The sequence below is a fragment of the Oryx dammah genome, unplaced genomic scaffold, assembly GCF_014754425.2.
Source record: "Oryx dammah isolate SB20612 unplaced genomic scaffold, SCBI_Odam_1.1 HiC_scaffold_7, whole genome shotgun sequence".
NCBI classification, from domain to species: domain Eukaryota; kingdom Metazoa; phylum Chordata; class Mammalia; order Artiodactyla; family Bovidae; genus Oryx; species Oryx dammah.
In genome coordinates this window covers 22,551,480-22,567,171 of record NW_024070191.1, presented here as the reverse complement: position 1 = coordinate 22,567,171, position 15,692 = coordinate 22,551,480, and the positions used below count along the sequence as shown (strand labels likewise).

The 15,692-nt window shown below is 40.9% G+C and overlaps 1 protein-coding gene across 4 annotated transcripts in view; it reads right to left on the bottom strand.

The window, feature by feature from the left end:
• DLC1 (DLC1 Rho GTPase activating protein) overlaps positions 1-15,692 on the bottom strand; it is a 515,375-nt gene that overhangs the window by 180,721 nt on the left and 318,962 nt on the right. Inside the window, exon 1 of one of the 4 annotated variants that reach the window (XM_040243177.1) lies at positions 3,322-3,460. The exons of the other annotated variants lie outside the window; for them this stretch is intronic. Within the exon in view, the coding sequence (XP_040099111.1) occupies positions 3,322-3,460 (139 nt within the window). Of the gene's footprint in view, positions 1-3,321; positions 3,461-15,692 lie in introns of those variants that run through there. 4 annotated transcript variants of the gene reach the window in all.

The following is a 15,692-nucleotide window of genomic DNA, read 5'->3' as shown; positions in this document are numbered from 1 at the left end:
AAGAGTCAGACACGACTGAAGCGACGTAGCACCTGTTTTGAACACATTATCCTGTTATAGAATTCATTCATGTTATAGTGCCATATCACAAATTTGGGGTTTGAATACCTTGATCCCTATATTTCCTTCTAATTGGTTTCTGCTATAATTCTATACATTTTATTAATAGGTTTAAAAATACTATTCTGGGAAGTGATTCAGAGGTTTCACCAGAATGCTAAAGAGATCCATTGGCACCAAAATGTGAAGTCCTACATGAAAGGATTAAAGGGGCAACAGGTTTTTCAGGAGTGAAATGCTCCCCATAGCCAAGATGCCCCTGAGCCCACGGGGAAGAGTGGCAAGGACACGGCACACACGGAAGACCGATGCACCATTTGTCCAGAGAAGGGCTGTCAGCCCCACCTGCCACTCACTGTTAACCTCAAAGTTCTAATTCCCTGAAAACACAGTGCTGTCCTATGCTTTTAGGAAAGAAAAGAGGCTGAGAATAATGGTTGCAGAGAGGAGTCAGAGAAGCCCCGTGGCTGTGGTTGTGCAGAACCAGCAATTACACATAAAGGGGGTGCAGTTAGGACAGTCTGTTCTGTCACTCCTCGCAACTTGCCGGTCTTTCACTAGCAGCAAGCACCAACTCCGTCTTTCGTTTATGTAAGGCTGTGGATCCTCAAAAATAACAGATGGAATTTGTTTTATACATAAGAGTTTAAGGCAAGGAGAGGTAAATGATGGTTGGCGTATATAACACCATTTGGAGTAGAAGAACTAGGAGCTTCTAAGTTATGTAGTGTGTGTGTGTGTGTGTGCGCGCGTGTGTGTGCATGTGTGTATGTGTGTAAGAGAGAGAAAAACAGAGACCTACATTGATTGAGAAAGAAGATACCTAACAAGGAAACTTAAAACTCTGTCCCACGGCCAAACACTCCAGTCAGGTGAAACCTCTGAAAGAAACTGAAATCTCAGATTAGTGTTTGAGAAACTTGGTGAAAGTCATCAAGGTAACGACCATCATGGAAATAACATTCCAGGTACTATTAACAGAAGTTATTTCCCTCTAGAGGCCTCCAAACACGTTTTACCTGTCACCTCATTAACTTCACAGCACAAGAGAAGTGGGCGGTTTGGATTTTCTACTGCCCTCCATTCTGCAAGAGAGGGCAAAGTGGTGTGATGTAGAATAAAGACTGGATTTTATGTTTAGAGAAGTGGCTTTTTGTGGATAATTAACATCTAATATTTAGCCTTTGGCCAGTGGGAGGAGGTGCAGAGGAGACATTTGAGGGAAAGCGTAGAAGTGTCCTGAGGTCTGGAGGTGCACCAAATAGGTCTCCACTTGATTGAGCTATGAGCCAAGCAGGAGAGAGGACACAGAAAGAGTCCAAGTCCCCAGCAATCACAGTTAGCTATGGTAGCCAAAGTCCTTTCTTGTTCAAGTATCATATCTGGCTATTCTACTGTGTAAATTACCAAAGAGGATCATATTTGTCTTAGAGAACCCTGACAATACTGAATTTCTTCCTTCAGTAGACCTAAAGCTAAAGTCCCATTTGCTGTTAGAGCTGGGGAAATGTTTAATTTTTATCACATGTAAAAAGTAACTATTTTTCTCCACAAGGTCTTCATGAGGTGCTATATTTTGGACTCCATACAGACCATTAATATATAACAGACAAATGACAAAGAGACAATAACTTTCTAGGGATAATATCCTTATTCTAAGAGACCAACTGCTGTCAAAAGCTCTTCATTTATGAAAATTCAAGAGGAGGTTTGGGAAGCAAGACTGTTTGAATCAACCTCTAGTTTCAAATTAGAGCACCAAGCTACAATAAAATATTTTTGTGTTATTTTTAATAAGGCATGATTTGTGAAATCTTTTCACTTGGGACAAAGGATTTGTCAAGAAAAGCAACAGTGAAGCAACCATTTTTTAAAAAAGTCAATCAACAGAGTCATGAATTTTACACTCCCATATCTTATGTCTTAAACTTCTTTTGGCCAACTGGAAATTGTTATTACTCAAATCTACTTAAAAAAAAAAACTTACTATAAAGTTGGATTTCTTCAGGGTATCATATTTTACTCTAAAGCCACAATAAAATTATTAAATTTAAAATGTTTTACTCTTTCTTCACTACCTTATGGTAGACTTGACATTGTTTACTCTTTCCCAGTTCTGAGCAGTATTATTTAGTTTAACAGAAAGATTTTCGTGGGCATTTGAGACAAATTTATAGCCTACAATGATAAGTAACTGGCAGGTTATCTTCCTAATCTGCTTTATCACAATCACAAACCTTAACTTTCACCTCTTCAAGTCATGTCAGTACAATTAGGTCAAAGTCAAAGGGCCTTTTATCAAGAACACATAGCACAGAAACCTGGATTGACACTTGGAGGCCACATCCAATATTTTTAATGATTGAGAACTTCATTCATTCTATGGAAAAACAATTGGATTAACCAAGAAGGTTAAGAAAACATAATCTTTGACCCATCCTTGCAAATAGCAGAAGTATACAGACTTGGAGAGCAAACAAGAAGGAACCATTAAACACTATTGGGGTGCCTTCCCTGGATACAGAGAGGTTTTGTTTCTTATTGTGAGAAACTATTTTTTAAATCAATTTATGAATATTCTTAACACCACAATCAGGCAGAGGTTCCCTTTTCCTTAACATACCCTTTCAAACAGTCTGCCATTCTGTCTCTGTCACATGAACCCTAGAACGTGTGAACTGCATACTGTATTTATGTTTTATTATATTTCAAACGCCTACCTCCAGCATACCTGACGCCCTCTTGGAACTCAGAGCAGCCCCAGGCTGCCAGAGGAAATACCAGCAGGCTTTCACCGGGCTGCATAGATGACTCCCCTGCCACTCAGCCTCCCAGGCCCCTCTCTGCATAGGCCAGGCCACCGCACCAGACCAGCTCCACAGCCCACCCTCCCCGGCCCATCCGACCTCGGTGCTTTTGCCTGGTGTTGTTCATCACCACTGATTCCCTGACATTTGAAAGGTCCTTGCTTTTGTTTTCAAGGTTAAAAAAAAAAAAAACCCACAAAACCTCTCATAAAACCTTATCTAGAAATAATCAGACCAGAAACCAGAGAGGCACTGGAGTTTCAAAAAAAAAAAAAAAATCACTCCAGAAAAGCTAAACCTCAGAACAAGGGAGACTGAAATCCTTGCCATGACAGTGATGAACTTCACCCCGTTGACGAGCTCATGCATGATCCGAGTTAATAACTGCGCCTGTATATTTAATTGTTTTCCTTTTCAGACCTCTCGTCCTCGCCCGCCCCTCTTCGCCTCTCACCTGCCAGCCGCCTGTCTCGGGTGTTTTTCCAAATGACATCCAGGGCTCTGGCCGTGGAGTCTCGGATGTGATCACTGAAGGACCTCCGGAGAGGGGCTCTCGGGGGCCGCGCCATCACGTGGGCCTCGGGGTCCCCCATCCGCCGCGGCCGCAGCGGACTTCAGCGCAGCCCCGGCGCGGCAACCCTCCCGCGGGGCTCGCTCCTGCGGCGGTCCCTCCCCGGCGGCGGGCGGTCGCCGTGCGAGGCGGCCGGGGTGCGTGCGCGCCGGGCCCGGGGGCGAGCGAGCCGCGCGCGAGCCCCGCGCCCTCAGGAGCCGGGCATTGCGGCTGGGCTCGCGCCGCGGCCCGGGGAGCGCCGACTGCAGGCGGCCGCCTGGCCCCGCGCCAGGCCCGCGCGGCTGCCACATCTGGAAAGGCTTACCAGTGAGCCAGCGACACCCGCGCGCAGCTCTCGGGCTGACTTCGTGGCTGTCTAGATGATTTTGGCTTCCTGTGTGATCCAGTAACCTGACTTGGCAGAGCTCGGCTGTTGGTCTAGGCAATAACGTGTCCCCCTGCCCTGGCAGGATGGGTACCCTTGCGTGTTTTGAAGGAAAGGCCCGGCAGGAGGCAGAAAAGGGACGGAGGGAGAGGAGGGGTAGGCAGGTGGGGCTGTCTTCCATCTTCATGGCTAATTCTCACTCACATTTGTGTTTTATTAGCTCATGTGTGTTTCTACATTAGGCTGTTTATGAGACAGAAAGTCCAGCCTTTAGCTGTGGTTGTGAGAAGGAGCTAGGGCTGTAGTGAACATTCTTCAGATCAATCTAGATTCCCTCTAGGAAACAGACACCTGCGTTTTAAAGCGAAATATTAATCAGCTCCTCGTATTTCCCCTCTAACTATGCTTCTACTTACAGCCAGTGGTTTCATCAGATAATTCTAGGTTTTACCCTTAAATAAGGATCAGATGTCCTCTGGTTTTGTGAATCTTTTGGCTCCCGCTAAGCAAACTTCATCATTGTAATTGCACATCAAAAACTCTGCCCAAAAGAATTTAAAAAATAAATAGTGCCAAGCACCATGAAATCAAAATATGGGCCAACTGCTTCTTTTACAAGATATGTTTTTGAGTTTCTAAAATGCCAAGTAAATCTATTTCTCTGCCAATGAGTTTGGCTGATTTTCTCCCTTTCAATGCGTTAATAATCCTGTCTTTTTTCACTGTTCCCTAAATCAAATCTTACAACTTTCAGCCTTTGGCATGGAGGCTTAATACTGGCATCAGATAGTATCCAAGAACTAATTTATAACTTTTCAAAATTACAAGATGCTGTAAAAGCACTTAGTAAATCGCAAGGCATGATGCAAATGCTAATTATTATTGTAATTATTTTTGTACATGAAATCATTTTCAACCCACGCTGATCCTGAATCTCCAAATTTCTGTAGTGTGCATCCTTTTTCCCATCACCTTTGACAACTGAATTATACAAAGGGTGAGAATTAAATTAGTGTAGTTGTGCTCACGAGTTACAACTAATACTAGTACTACTCCTTATCAGTAACTCATGTATCCTAAATTTACTGTTTCCAGGGTGCTCATGCCCTTGAGTCCCTTCAAACTGAGAACGTGCTCCTTGGTAGATACCACTCTGCTTTATCCCTGGGCTGGGCATAGATAAGGAGTCAGTACCAACTGCTGAGGCATGTAGACCTCTGTGCCTGTGGGAGACAATCCCAAGGGAATATTCTCCATAAAACTCTCAAAAAATTGGACTGCCTAATACCTGGTTCCCTTTTAAAACGAAGCACCCAAAGTCTGTGTGTGTGTGTGTGTCCTTCAAAGAAGCCTGGGCACTTTGAACCACGTTTACTCGTTTACTGGTCAGATGGAACAGAACAGGTCTACGTGGACACTTTTTGCAGAGGAGCAGCATGAAGCAACCATAGCATAAGCAGGGGCACACCCTGTGCTAGGGATGGGGAAGCTGGAGATAAATGGAACCCTGGCTCTGTCTTGGAGGAGGGAAAAAATCACACTGACTCACAAATGATTTCAAAATAGTGTGATTAGTTCTATGATTGAAGCATGTGCCAAGGAGCACCGAGAAGGAAAAGGTAGCCTGGATTCCTCACTCCTGTTAGGCGTGGACTTCATCTAAACTTCTAGAACTATGACAAAATCAGGGACATGCAGTCATTTCTAGCACAGATATCAACAACTGATAGTCTGAGTCATGCAAAGAGACCGACTACAAAGGCACAAAGCTCTTCTCTACCCAAACACAGAAAGGAAGAGGGAGCGAAAGAGAGGAAATAGCATTTACTGAGTACCTATGATGTATCATAGGCTCTCCTAGCACTGGCTATAGACCCATGTATATAGACCACTACTGTTATATCGATTGCTATCAGTGTTACTTTGTCCTCTTTATTGATGAGGAAGCTGAAACACAGAGAGAAATGTTTTGATAAAGGTCAGATAGTAATTGGCAGATCCAGGATTCACACCCAATGCTGTCTGCGTCCAAAACTCATTAGCCTCCCAATCAATTTTAATGTTCAGAAACAAATAATAGTGATGATACTGATTCATTAAAACTACCTAGGCTCAGTTGATGCTAAGTTATGGATCAAAACTCCATAATCTTATCCAACTAAAACCACCACTGGACCCACTGTGTGGAGGAAGAAGCCAGAGTTTTAGATGTTTAAGGTGATGCCACCTATGGAACATCAAGGTCAATCAGTTAAGAGAACCAAGAGCTAGTCAACACATATTGTCAAATGATCGAGCACTCGGCTCTGATCTCCAAAGTGTTCCCAAATGACTCTCCTTCTTTGCAGCACTCTCTTTCCAGGACAATACTCCTAGTTTTGATACATTGCTTCTTAGAAAAATCTTCTTATGCTAAGTACAGGTTCCATTAGGTAGAATGACATAAACTATCTAAAAGATTTTTATGTTTTTTTAAAAGGAAAATACCAACATAAAGGTTGCTTTTTTCTTTTCTGGCCACACTGCATGGCATATGGTATCTTAGTTTCCTCCCCAGGAATGGAACCTGTGTTCCCTACAGTGAAGTGAGGATTCCTAACCACTGGACTGCCAGGGAATTCCCATAATGTAACTTTTACTGAGAGATTACTGGAGAGGAGAGACACAGCTAAATGTTTTCAAGCAAGGTGGGCTTTAATTTCTGATTTTACCATAGCCCAAAGTAGGGCTGGCAACTTGGCCCCTCATTTCTAAAAACTCATTAAATCCAAATTCCATTGTGAGGTCACTTCAAGTTCTTATGGAGAAACTTGGCCACATACCATGGGTATGGTGCAAATAACATTCTAATACACAACCAATTTAAAATTATATTTTTATTTCTGTTTTCTATCTGTACTTACTGGCCATCAGAAATGTTCCACAACAAAAAAGTGCCTTTCAGAACCTATTGTTTATAGAATAACTCCTCAAGTTATATTTCTACAAATTTGAGATAATCCAAGTCTCCTGTAATTGTGAGAGATGAATACAGTATGTGATAATTAGTGTTGGTCTCAGCTTAGCAGATGGGAGGAGTGGGAATATGAGAAGTCATTTGGTGTTTTTCAAGATCCTGCTGGGAATTGTAAGAGCAGTGAAAATAGCAGCATCATGCCCTGATTGCTTTTCAGCTCCTGCTTTTTATGATAAAGGACTAGTTTCAGCCATTGGTGGAGCTGCCCTCTGACCTGAGGAAGCTTTGCAAACTCGTCTAGATCCCTGGAGAGCAGGGATTCTAGTCAGTATACCAAGCTAGAGATTCTGGCTTACGTATGTCTCTAGTATTTTCCATCTAAGCAAATCATCCCACTCTGGCAATGTATTACAGATTTTATCTAATTTATAAATGTCATCTTCTTATTGCAAATAAATCTTTTAATTTCATAGTGTTTCTAGGTCTGTGTGCTTTGATCTAACAGCAGGGACACCTTCTAGTCTGAGCCAGTGTAACATAAATCTGCTTTGGTCTTATGGTTACTCTCATTTGCTGATGCAACTTACTTAAGCCTTTTAGGACTACTCAAAGTTGGCTCAGAAGGAAAAGAATCTTCCTGCCAATGCACGAGACATGGGTTCGATTCCTGAGTTGGGACGATCCCCATGAGAAGGGAATGGCTACCCACTCCAGTATTCTCCCCTGGAGAATTCCATGGAGAGAAGAGCCTGGCGGGCTATAGTCCATGGGGTCAAAAACAGCTGGACACAACTGAGTGATTAACACTTTCAAAGTTCTGGTAGATGCTTTCTAAATAATGTCAATGATGGGAAATGGAATGTTTATTAAGAGTCACTGCCATGCATGGACCTAGGTCTTTGGTACAGGAAGGAAATTATTAAAACGGCATTTGGTTAAGCCCTGTGAGTGAGACAGCCCCTGCAATAGGACAGCAGGTTTAGTGAATGACAATGTCTGCCCTGGCAAAATAAGTCTATCTCCAGGGCTGTAACTTCACAAAGGAGTCCTCTTCCATTAGGTAGGTAACCAAAAGCCCATGTCAAGGAGAATTCATAGTCTGAAGCTTCCGTACCTCTGAAGAATGTGTAAATGGTTTCTGTTCACTCCAGTGAATAACATCTAGCATGTAGATTACATGCTGCCAATGACTGCTCCGTTTTGAATTTTGTTTAATTAATATGATCGTCTTTACTGCATTTACTATGTCTGTACATTTACTACTACATTTGGTGCAAATGGCAATTTTATTTCTTAATTTGCCTCTACGTTTGGAACACTAAGGGGCTTCCCTAGTGGCTCAGAGGGTAAAGAATCTGCCTGCAATGCGAGAGACCCAAGTTCGATCCCTGGGTTGGGAAGATGCCCTGGAGAAGGGAATGGCAATCCACGTCAGTATTCTTGCCTGGAGAATTCCATGGACAGAGGAGCCTGGAAGGCTATACAGTCCACGGGGTCGCAAAGAGTTGGACACAATTGAGCTATTAACACTTTGGAATGCTAAGGGTTACACTGAATTTGGTTGAGCATCTCTTTTGTGATAAACTCTAATGTTCTCAAAGGGCTCAAGTCAAGGTCGTGTACACTGTTAGGTATCTATGTATACTTGATGGACCAGTAGACCATAATGACCATATTCTTGGTGATCTCTGACCTGGCAGACAGGACTCTCCTCTGAAGGGGAAGAAAATCTTAGAATCGATATCTATGTATATAGTTCTTTAAATATTTCTACTTTTGTCAAATGTGCAAAGCACGTAAGTATAGTGATTTATTACCTAATTTAGAAATAAATGTATATATTTGGGTTCTATGCTAAGAAAGTTTTACTGATGGGAGTTAATGATCAAAGAAGTTCAGAGACTTTCTCTGCAACTAATGATATATACCAAAATCACACTATCTTTCAGAGTAAAAACTTGTTTAGGGCATAGTGTTGAATAAGTATAAAAGAGGAAAGGGTGTAATAGAACAGGAAACAAATATAACAAGAGAGAAAAAGACTTCCTTTTCTTCTTGACTGATGCAACAATTTTTTATTTCCTTTTCAACTATGGATATCTCATGCTTTCTGAAACAAAGTTCACCTGGGCTGAGAAAAGTCACTCCTGTGAAAAAGGAAACTGCTATGGAATGTTTGTGTTACCCCCAAATTCTGATGGTAAGGAGGTAGAGCTTTTAGAAGGTGATGGGGTCATGCGAGTGAAGCCCTTATGAATGGGATTAGTGCCCTTAAAAAAGAGACCCCAAAGAGCTCCTCTGCCATTTCTGCCATGTGAGGGTTCAGTGTCTATGAACCGGGAATTTAGCCCTCAGACACTGAATCCGCCAGCACCTTGATCTTAGACTTGCCAGCTCCAGACTGTGAGAAATAAATTTCTGTTTGTAAGCCACTCAGTCTATGGTATTCTGTTAAAGCAGCCAAAACAGACGAAGACAGAAACAGGCTTTATTTCAGCCCTGCTTCTGGACAGCCTTGTGACTTTGAAACAGCATTCTCACAACTGCTAAAGATGGGATCGACTAGATTGCTAATTCTGGCCCAGAGGGGAAGATGGAAATGGCGAATATCAGAATCATACAGGATGGGGCCTCTCCTTTTGAAGTGAAACAAAAAGGTAAAATAATTCTACTGGGCTAGATGGCCTCATTCCCTTTCTGAAAAATACCTCAACAGAATCTTAACTATTAATAAATTAATGGATCACTTTTAATCCTTTCCTCAAGCTATTTTCAAGTGGCTTTGAATATATTTCTTTGGAATTGTTCATTTATCTTGTTTTGAGACTCCTGTCTCAATTATTTTTTTCTCATTTTCTGTAGTTGACTCATTTTCTATACTGACATTTTTGGCAAAGAGATAATAAAAAATGATAGAGAATGGAAAGAGAAAGTAATGGTGCTCCCATAATTGTTTAATATAATAATTTCAAATTTTATTTTATGTTATGATTTCAGAAAGTTAAAATATTTTAAATTTCTATAGAAAAACATACATGGATACCTCACCAATACTAATGCTAAAGAAAATAATGCATATATAATTTATAATTTCCTATAAATATAAATTTTCTTTCTTATAAAATAATAGGCTATCTAATGATAAAATAAATTATAGGTACAGTAAAAACTTTAGAAGGAAGTGATCTCCTTTTTCTTAGTCTTAATTTTCTTTTAATTTTAAATTCTTCCTTTTATTCTTTTAGTTTCCTATCCTTTATTCTTCACAATGTAAAATTCCAGCATTTTATTAATTAAAGGAGTCTAACATTATGACCAGAGAAGGCAATGGCAACACACTCCAGTACTCTTGCCTGGAAAATCCCATGGACGGTGGAGCCTGGTAGGCTGAAGTCTACGAGGTCGCTAAGAGTCAGGCACGACTGAGCAACTTCACTTTCATGCACTGGAGAAGGAAATGGCAACCCACTCCAGTATTCTTGCCTGGAGAATCCCAGGGACAGGGAAGCCTGGTGGGCTGCCGTCTATGGGATCGCGCAGAGTCGGACACGACTGAAGCGACCTAGCAGCAGCAGCAGCATTATGACACAGAATTATAGTCATGTAATTTCTCTGCTTACTCAGGTTTAAAGTTTATTATGACTACTATGGATTGTTTTTAAATTGTATTTATTTCAATTCATACCAGCTATTTTATGGATAATCTTATTGAGAACTGCATCAAAAAGAAATAACCTCTCACTGATTCTGAATTATAAGGCTTCCTTCTGAAAAACAAATAATATATTAAAACTGTTTATTTTACCTTTCTGTATGTCCACTGCCACAAGTCTCAGTAAGGAATGCCAGGTATGATTATCCTTTGGATTATAACAATTAACAATAACCTCAAATAACATGCTACACTAATATAAATCATAAGTAATTCTGGATGATAGCTGAAAGGTATACTCAAGCATATACACTCAGAAATAATTTCAAAGTCAGACCAAATAGGAATCCAGATATTTGTCTATGCTAATGTAACCTGTTGATTACACCCTTCTAATAAATGTTTTATATTGTGATAAGACCTGCAACAGGGCTAATACTAAAAGGCTGGGATGTTTTTGTGAAAAAACTCTTTTATAGGTTGACTTGGCTTTTGTCCATGAAGGGATCCTGCTCTTTCTCTTCTCACTCTCTCTCTCTCTCACACACACACATAAACACACACACGAATACAAAACAGTGTTTTTCAGAAAATGTAAAATAGATAATGCAGGACTGTAATCTCTAAAAGGTCAAAAAAACAAATAGATGAGCTATCCTATTGCCCCACCTTACTGCCTGGGAGAAGTTTCTGGGTCACAGAGTAGAAATAGGAAAGCCACACACAACCTGACAGTCTTGAGGTGAAAGAGATCAGAGTTTGTGGGACTGAAGCAGGGCAGAAGGCACGGCATAGAGAGTGAGCTTAGGAGGTCTGCAGAGGGGTCTCCCCAAACGCGTGACTGAATGCTAACTGGCACATGTATAAGAAGGAACTCTCCAAAGCCAGGGAAAGAGGTATTGGAGGTCAGTAGGCAGATAACTTCCTGGAGCTCACGAAGTGAAAGTAAAAGTCGCTCAGTCGTGTCTGACACTTTGTACCTGTAGAGCCCGTGGAATTCTCCAGGCCAGAATACTGGAGTGGGTAGCGTTTCCCTTCTCCAGGCGATTTTCCCAACTCAGGGATCAAACCCACGTCTCCCACACTGCAGGCAAATTCTTTACCAGCTGAGCCACAAGGGAAGCCCCTTTCACTTTCACTGAAGCCTAGGATTGCTCATATTCCCACCAGTTGGCATGAGGAGTCCTCAGGTAATCTGGGGCACTGGATGAAATCCCCAAAAGAGTTATGTGTCAGTAGGGGGACTAAGTTAGTGTCAGAAAAATGGCTGCTACTGACCTGCCAGCAGAAGAAAGGAAATAATAAAGATAAGACAGAAATCATGGAAATTGAAAATGGACAAATAATAGAGAAGATCAAATCTATTTCTTTGAAAATAATCAATAAAATTGATTAACATCTATTTGGGTTAACTAGAAATAAAAATTAAGTTTAACGAGGTCACAAGATTCAAAGTCAACATAAAATAATCAGTTTTATTTCCATATACTAGCAATTAACGACTGTAATTAAAATAAATGCCACTTATGATATGATTAAAAAATATAAACTACTTAGAGACAGATTTAACAAATATGTAGACAAAAACATATACATTAAATGCTATAAGAAACTGCTAAGAGAAACTAATGACCGAAATAAATAGGGACATATACCATGTTCATGGATTTGAAAACTCAAAATTGTTAGGGTTTTTCCCATAATAATCTCCCCTTAATAATACATAGATACAACACGGAAACAATGAAAATTCCATGAGGTTTTTTAAAAAAACTTGACAAGTTGATTCTAAAAAGTATTTTTGAAAATACAAATGACTAAATGAACCTAAAAGACTTTTAAAAAGAAGAGCAATTTTTAGATGATTTACACTACCTGATTTCAAGATTTACTATAAATCTTCAGCAATCAATTCAAGGAAGGATGATACTGATTTAAGGATAGACATATAGGCCAATGGAACAAAATAAAAATTCCCAAAATAGGTCCATACTTACTACACATTCAGTTGATTTTTGATAAAGATGCCAAGGTAAGCCAGTGGGGTAGGATAATTATTTTCAAATGTTGCTGGGATAACTGGGTAACCATATGGGAAAAATGAATCTCCACACTTACCTCACACTTTAAGCATTAAGTCTAAATGGACCATGAACCAGAAACCTAAATGTAAAACTCTAAGACTCATAGGAGAAATTTTGTGACTTTAAGTTAAATAAAGCTTTCCTAGGCCTTGATAAACATGAATCACGAAAAAAGAAAAGAGAGAGAACAAAATAGAACAAAAACTTCTGTTCTTTTAAAAGGACAATGAAGAAGAAAGACAAGCTACTGGCTGGGAAGAAATATTTGTAAAGCATATATCATAAACAACTTGTTTTTAGAATGTATGAAGAATCTTATGATTCAGTAACGCAAAGGCAAATAACCAGGCTTTAACAATGGGGCAAAGGATCTTCATAAAAGAAGATATATGAATGACCAGTAAGTAGAGTAAAAGATGACTGGCCTCACTAGGGAAATGAAAATTAAAAGCATATTGAAATACCACTACTTACTAAAAATAAAAAGACAAACCATACCAAGAACTATATTGGAAAGGATGTGAGGCAACTGGAATTCTTATACATTGCTGGTGGGAATGTAGAATGGACAGACAACTGTCCGGAGATGAGCACAGAAATAGAGGAAGCATTTAGAAACATCTAAATCAATCCTGAATATTCACTGGAAGGAATGATGCTGAGGCTGAAGCTCCAATACTATGACCACCTGATGCGAAGAGCTGACTCATTAGAAAAGACCAGGATGCTAGGAAAGATTGAAGGCAGGAGAAGGGGACGACAGAGGATGAGATGGTTGGATGGCATCACCAACTCAATGGACATGAGTTTGAGTAAGCTCTGGGAGATGGTGAAGGGCAAGGAAGCCTGGTGTGTTGCAGTCCATGGGGTTGCAAAGAGTCAGACACAACTGAGCGACTGAATAACAACAAAAAAATAGTGTTGGGGGGCTTCCCAGGTGTCTCAGTGGTAAAGAATCTGCCTGCCAAGCAGGGGATGTGGGTTCAATCGCTAGGTCAGGAAGATCCCATGGAGAAGGAAATGGCAGCCCACTCGAGTATTCTTGCCTGAGAAATCCCATAAACAGAGGAGTCTGGTGGGCTACGTTCTATGGGGTCGTAAAAGAGTCAGATACAAGTTAGCAACGGAACAGCACAGCATAGTATAATAGTTTGACAGAGTAATTCTATGTCTGTTGAATCTGATCATAACACACTTTGCCTTCTTTTTTTTTTTTTTCTGTTTTTCCCTCAATTTTATTTTTTCAGTGCTCTCTTTTTCATTTTAAAATGGTATATGTCCAGAAGAGATTAAAAAAATCGGTCACCATAAATAGTTTGGGAAACTCTGCTCTAAATGTATGTATAATATACCTAGAGAAAATAACTGCTTGAGTATTTCAAGGGGTGGTAATTTAGCTTCCTTGTATCTACATGGAGACGGGTTCCCTGGTGGCTCAGTGGTAAAGAATCTGCATGCCAATGCAGGAGGCATAAGAGACTTGGGTTTGATTCCTGGGTCAGGAAGATTCCCTGGAGAAGAAAATGGCAGCCCACTTCAGCACTCTTGCCTGGGAAATCCCAAGGACAGAAGAGCCTAGTTGGCTACCGGTAACAGGGTGGCAAAAGAGTGGGACACAACTTAGCAATTAAACATTAGACAACAACAACAACAACAGTCTACATGGAGAAAAAAGGTAAAACGCTGTTTCATAAGTGTTTCAGTTCAGTTCAGTTCAGTCACTCAGTCGTGTCCGACGCTTTGCGACCCCATCGACTGTAACCCACCAGGCTCCTCTGTCCATGGACTTCCCAGGCAAGAATACTGGAGTGGGGTGCCACTTCCCTCTCCAGGGGATCTTCTCAACCCAGGAATCGAACCTGCATCTCTTGCATTGGCAGGCAGATTCTTTACTGCTGAGCCCCCAGGGAAGCCCCTAAATTCTTGTGTAAAGATACTATAAAGAAAGTTGAGCACTGAAGAATTGATGCTTTTGAGCTGTGGTGTTGGAGAAGACTCTTGAGAGTCCCTTGGACTGCAAAGAGATCCAATCCATCAATCCTAAAGGAAATAAGTCCTGAATATTCATTGGAAGGATTGATGCTAAAGCTGAAACTCCAATACTTTGGCCACCTGATGAGAAGAACCGACTAACTGGAAAAGACCCTGATGTTGGGAAAGATTGAAGGTGGGAGGAGAAGGGGACGACAGAGGATGAGATGGTTGGATGGCATTGCCGATGTGATGGACATGAATTTGAGTAGGCTCCTGGAGTTGGTGATGGACAGAGAAGCCTGGCATGCTGCAGTCTATGGGGTCGCAAAGAGTTGGACATGACTGAGTGACTGAACCGAACTGATTTTCTTTAGTTCCCTAAATTCACATCTTACCTCCTTTTTATCTTAAGGGTATCACTCATTACTTATTATCATGAGCACGGTGAATTATAATAAAGTAGAATTCAAGTTTTAAAAGTGTATTACCAAAACAAAAACATAACCCACTTTTCTCTAAACTCATCACTGAATTCCTTGTGATGTATACATATTAAAAGTCCTTGATCAGTGTTGACTATAGCTGTAATCTAATGGATTTTTGGTATTGTAGTGCATCATTAAAAAAAAAAAAGTTTCTGCCTCCTTTTTCCAAACTACTTAATAAAGAGTTAAGAATGAGGATGTCTAGATTTCTGCAGCTGGGGTAATACCACTGATTAATTTGAAAAGATTTACTATTCTTAGTGAAAACTAAAATCACTCTCTGAGGCCTGCTAGAGTCTGGACTCATCCCATTTTTTCCTATCTTCTCTCCTTCCAAAGACAAACTCTGTGCTCCAGCTGGCCAGGCCACACCATTGCATCACCGTGTCTTGTGCGTTCCCATGAAGCCTAACTTTGCCAACACCACTTTCCTTGCCTAGAAATGTGTCAGATCTTCCATTCCAGTTTTCACAGCTTTCTGTTTCCCCAGATTTTCTCTGGATCATTCCAGCCCAGGTGTCCTCTCTCAGATAAAAGTCTAGAGTCTCTTGACTATCTCACCACTTAGTCATTGCTACGTATCTTGCCCAGCAGGCTGGAGGCATTCTCAAGGGATGCGTCCTCAAGGTCTGGAATAAGGAAACTCTGTGCTGCCTCAACAGAAGAGGCAGGAGAAGAAGCACGTACTGACACCCTGACACCCCTCATTCCAAGACCTCTCCTCCAACCCCGATCTCTG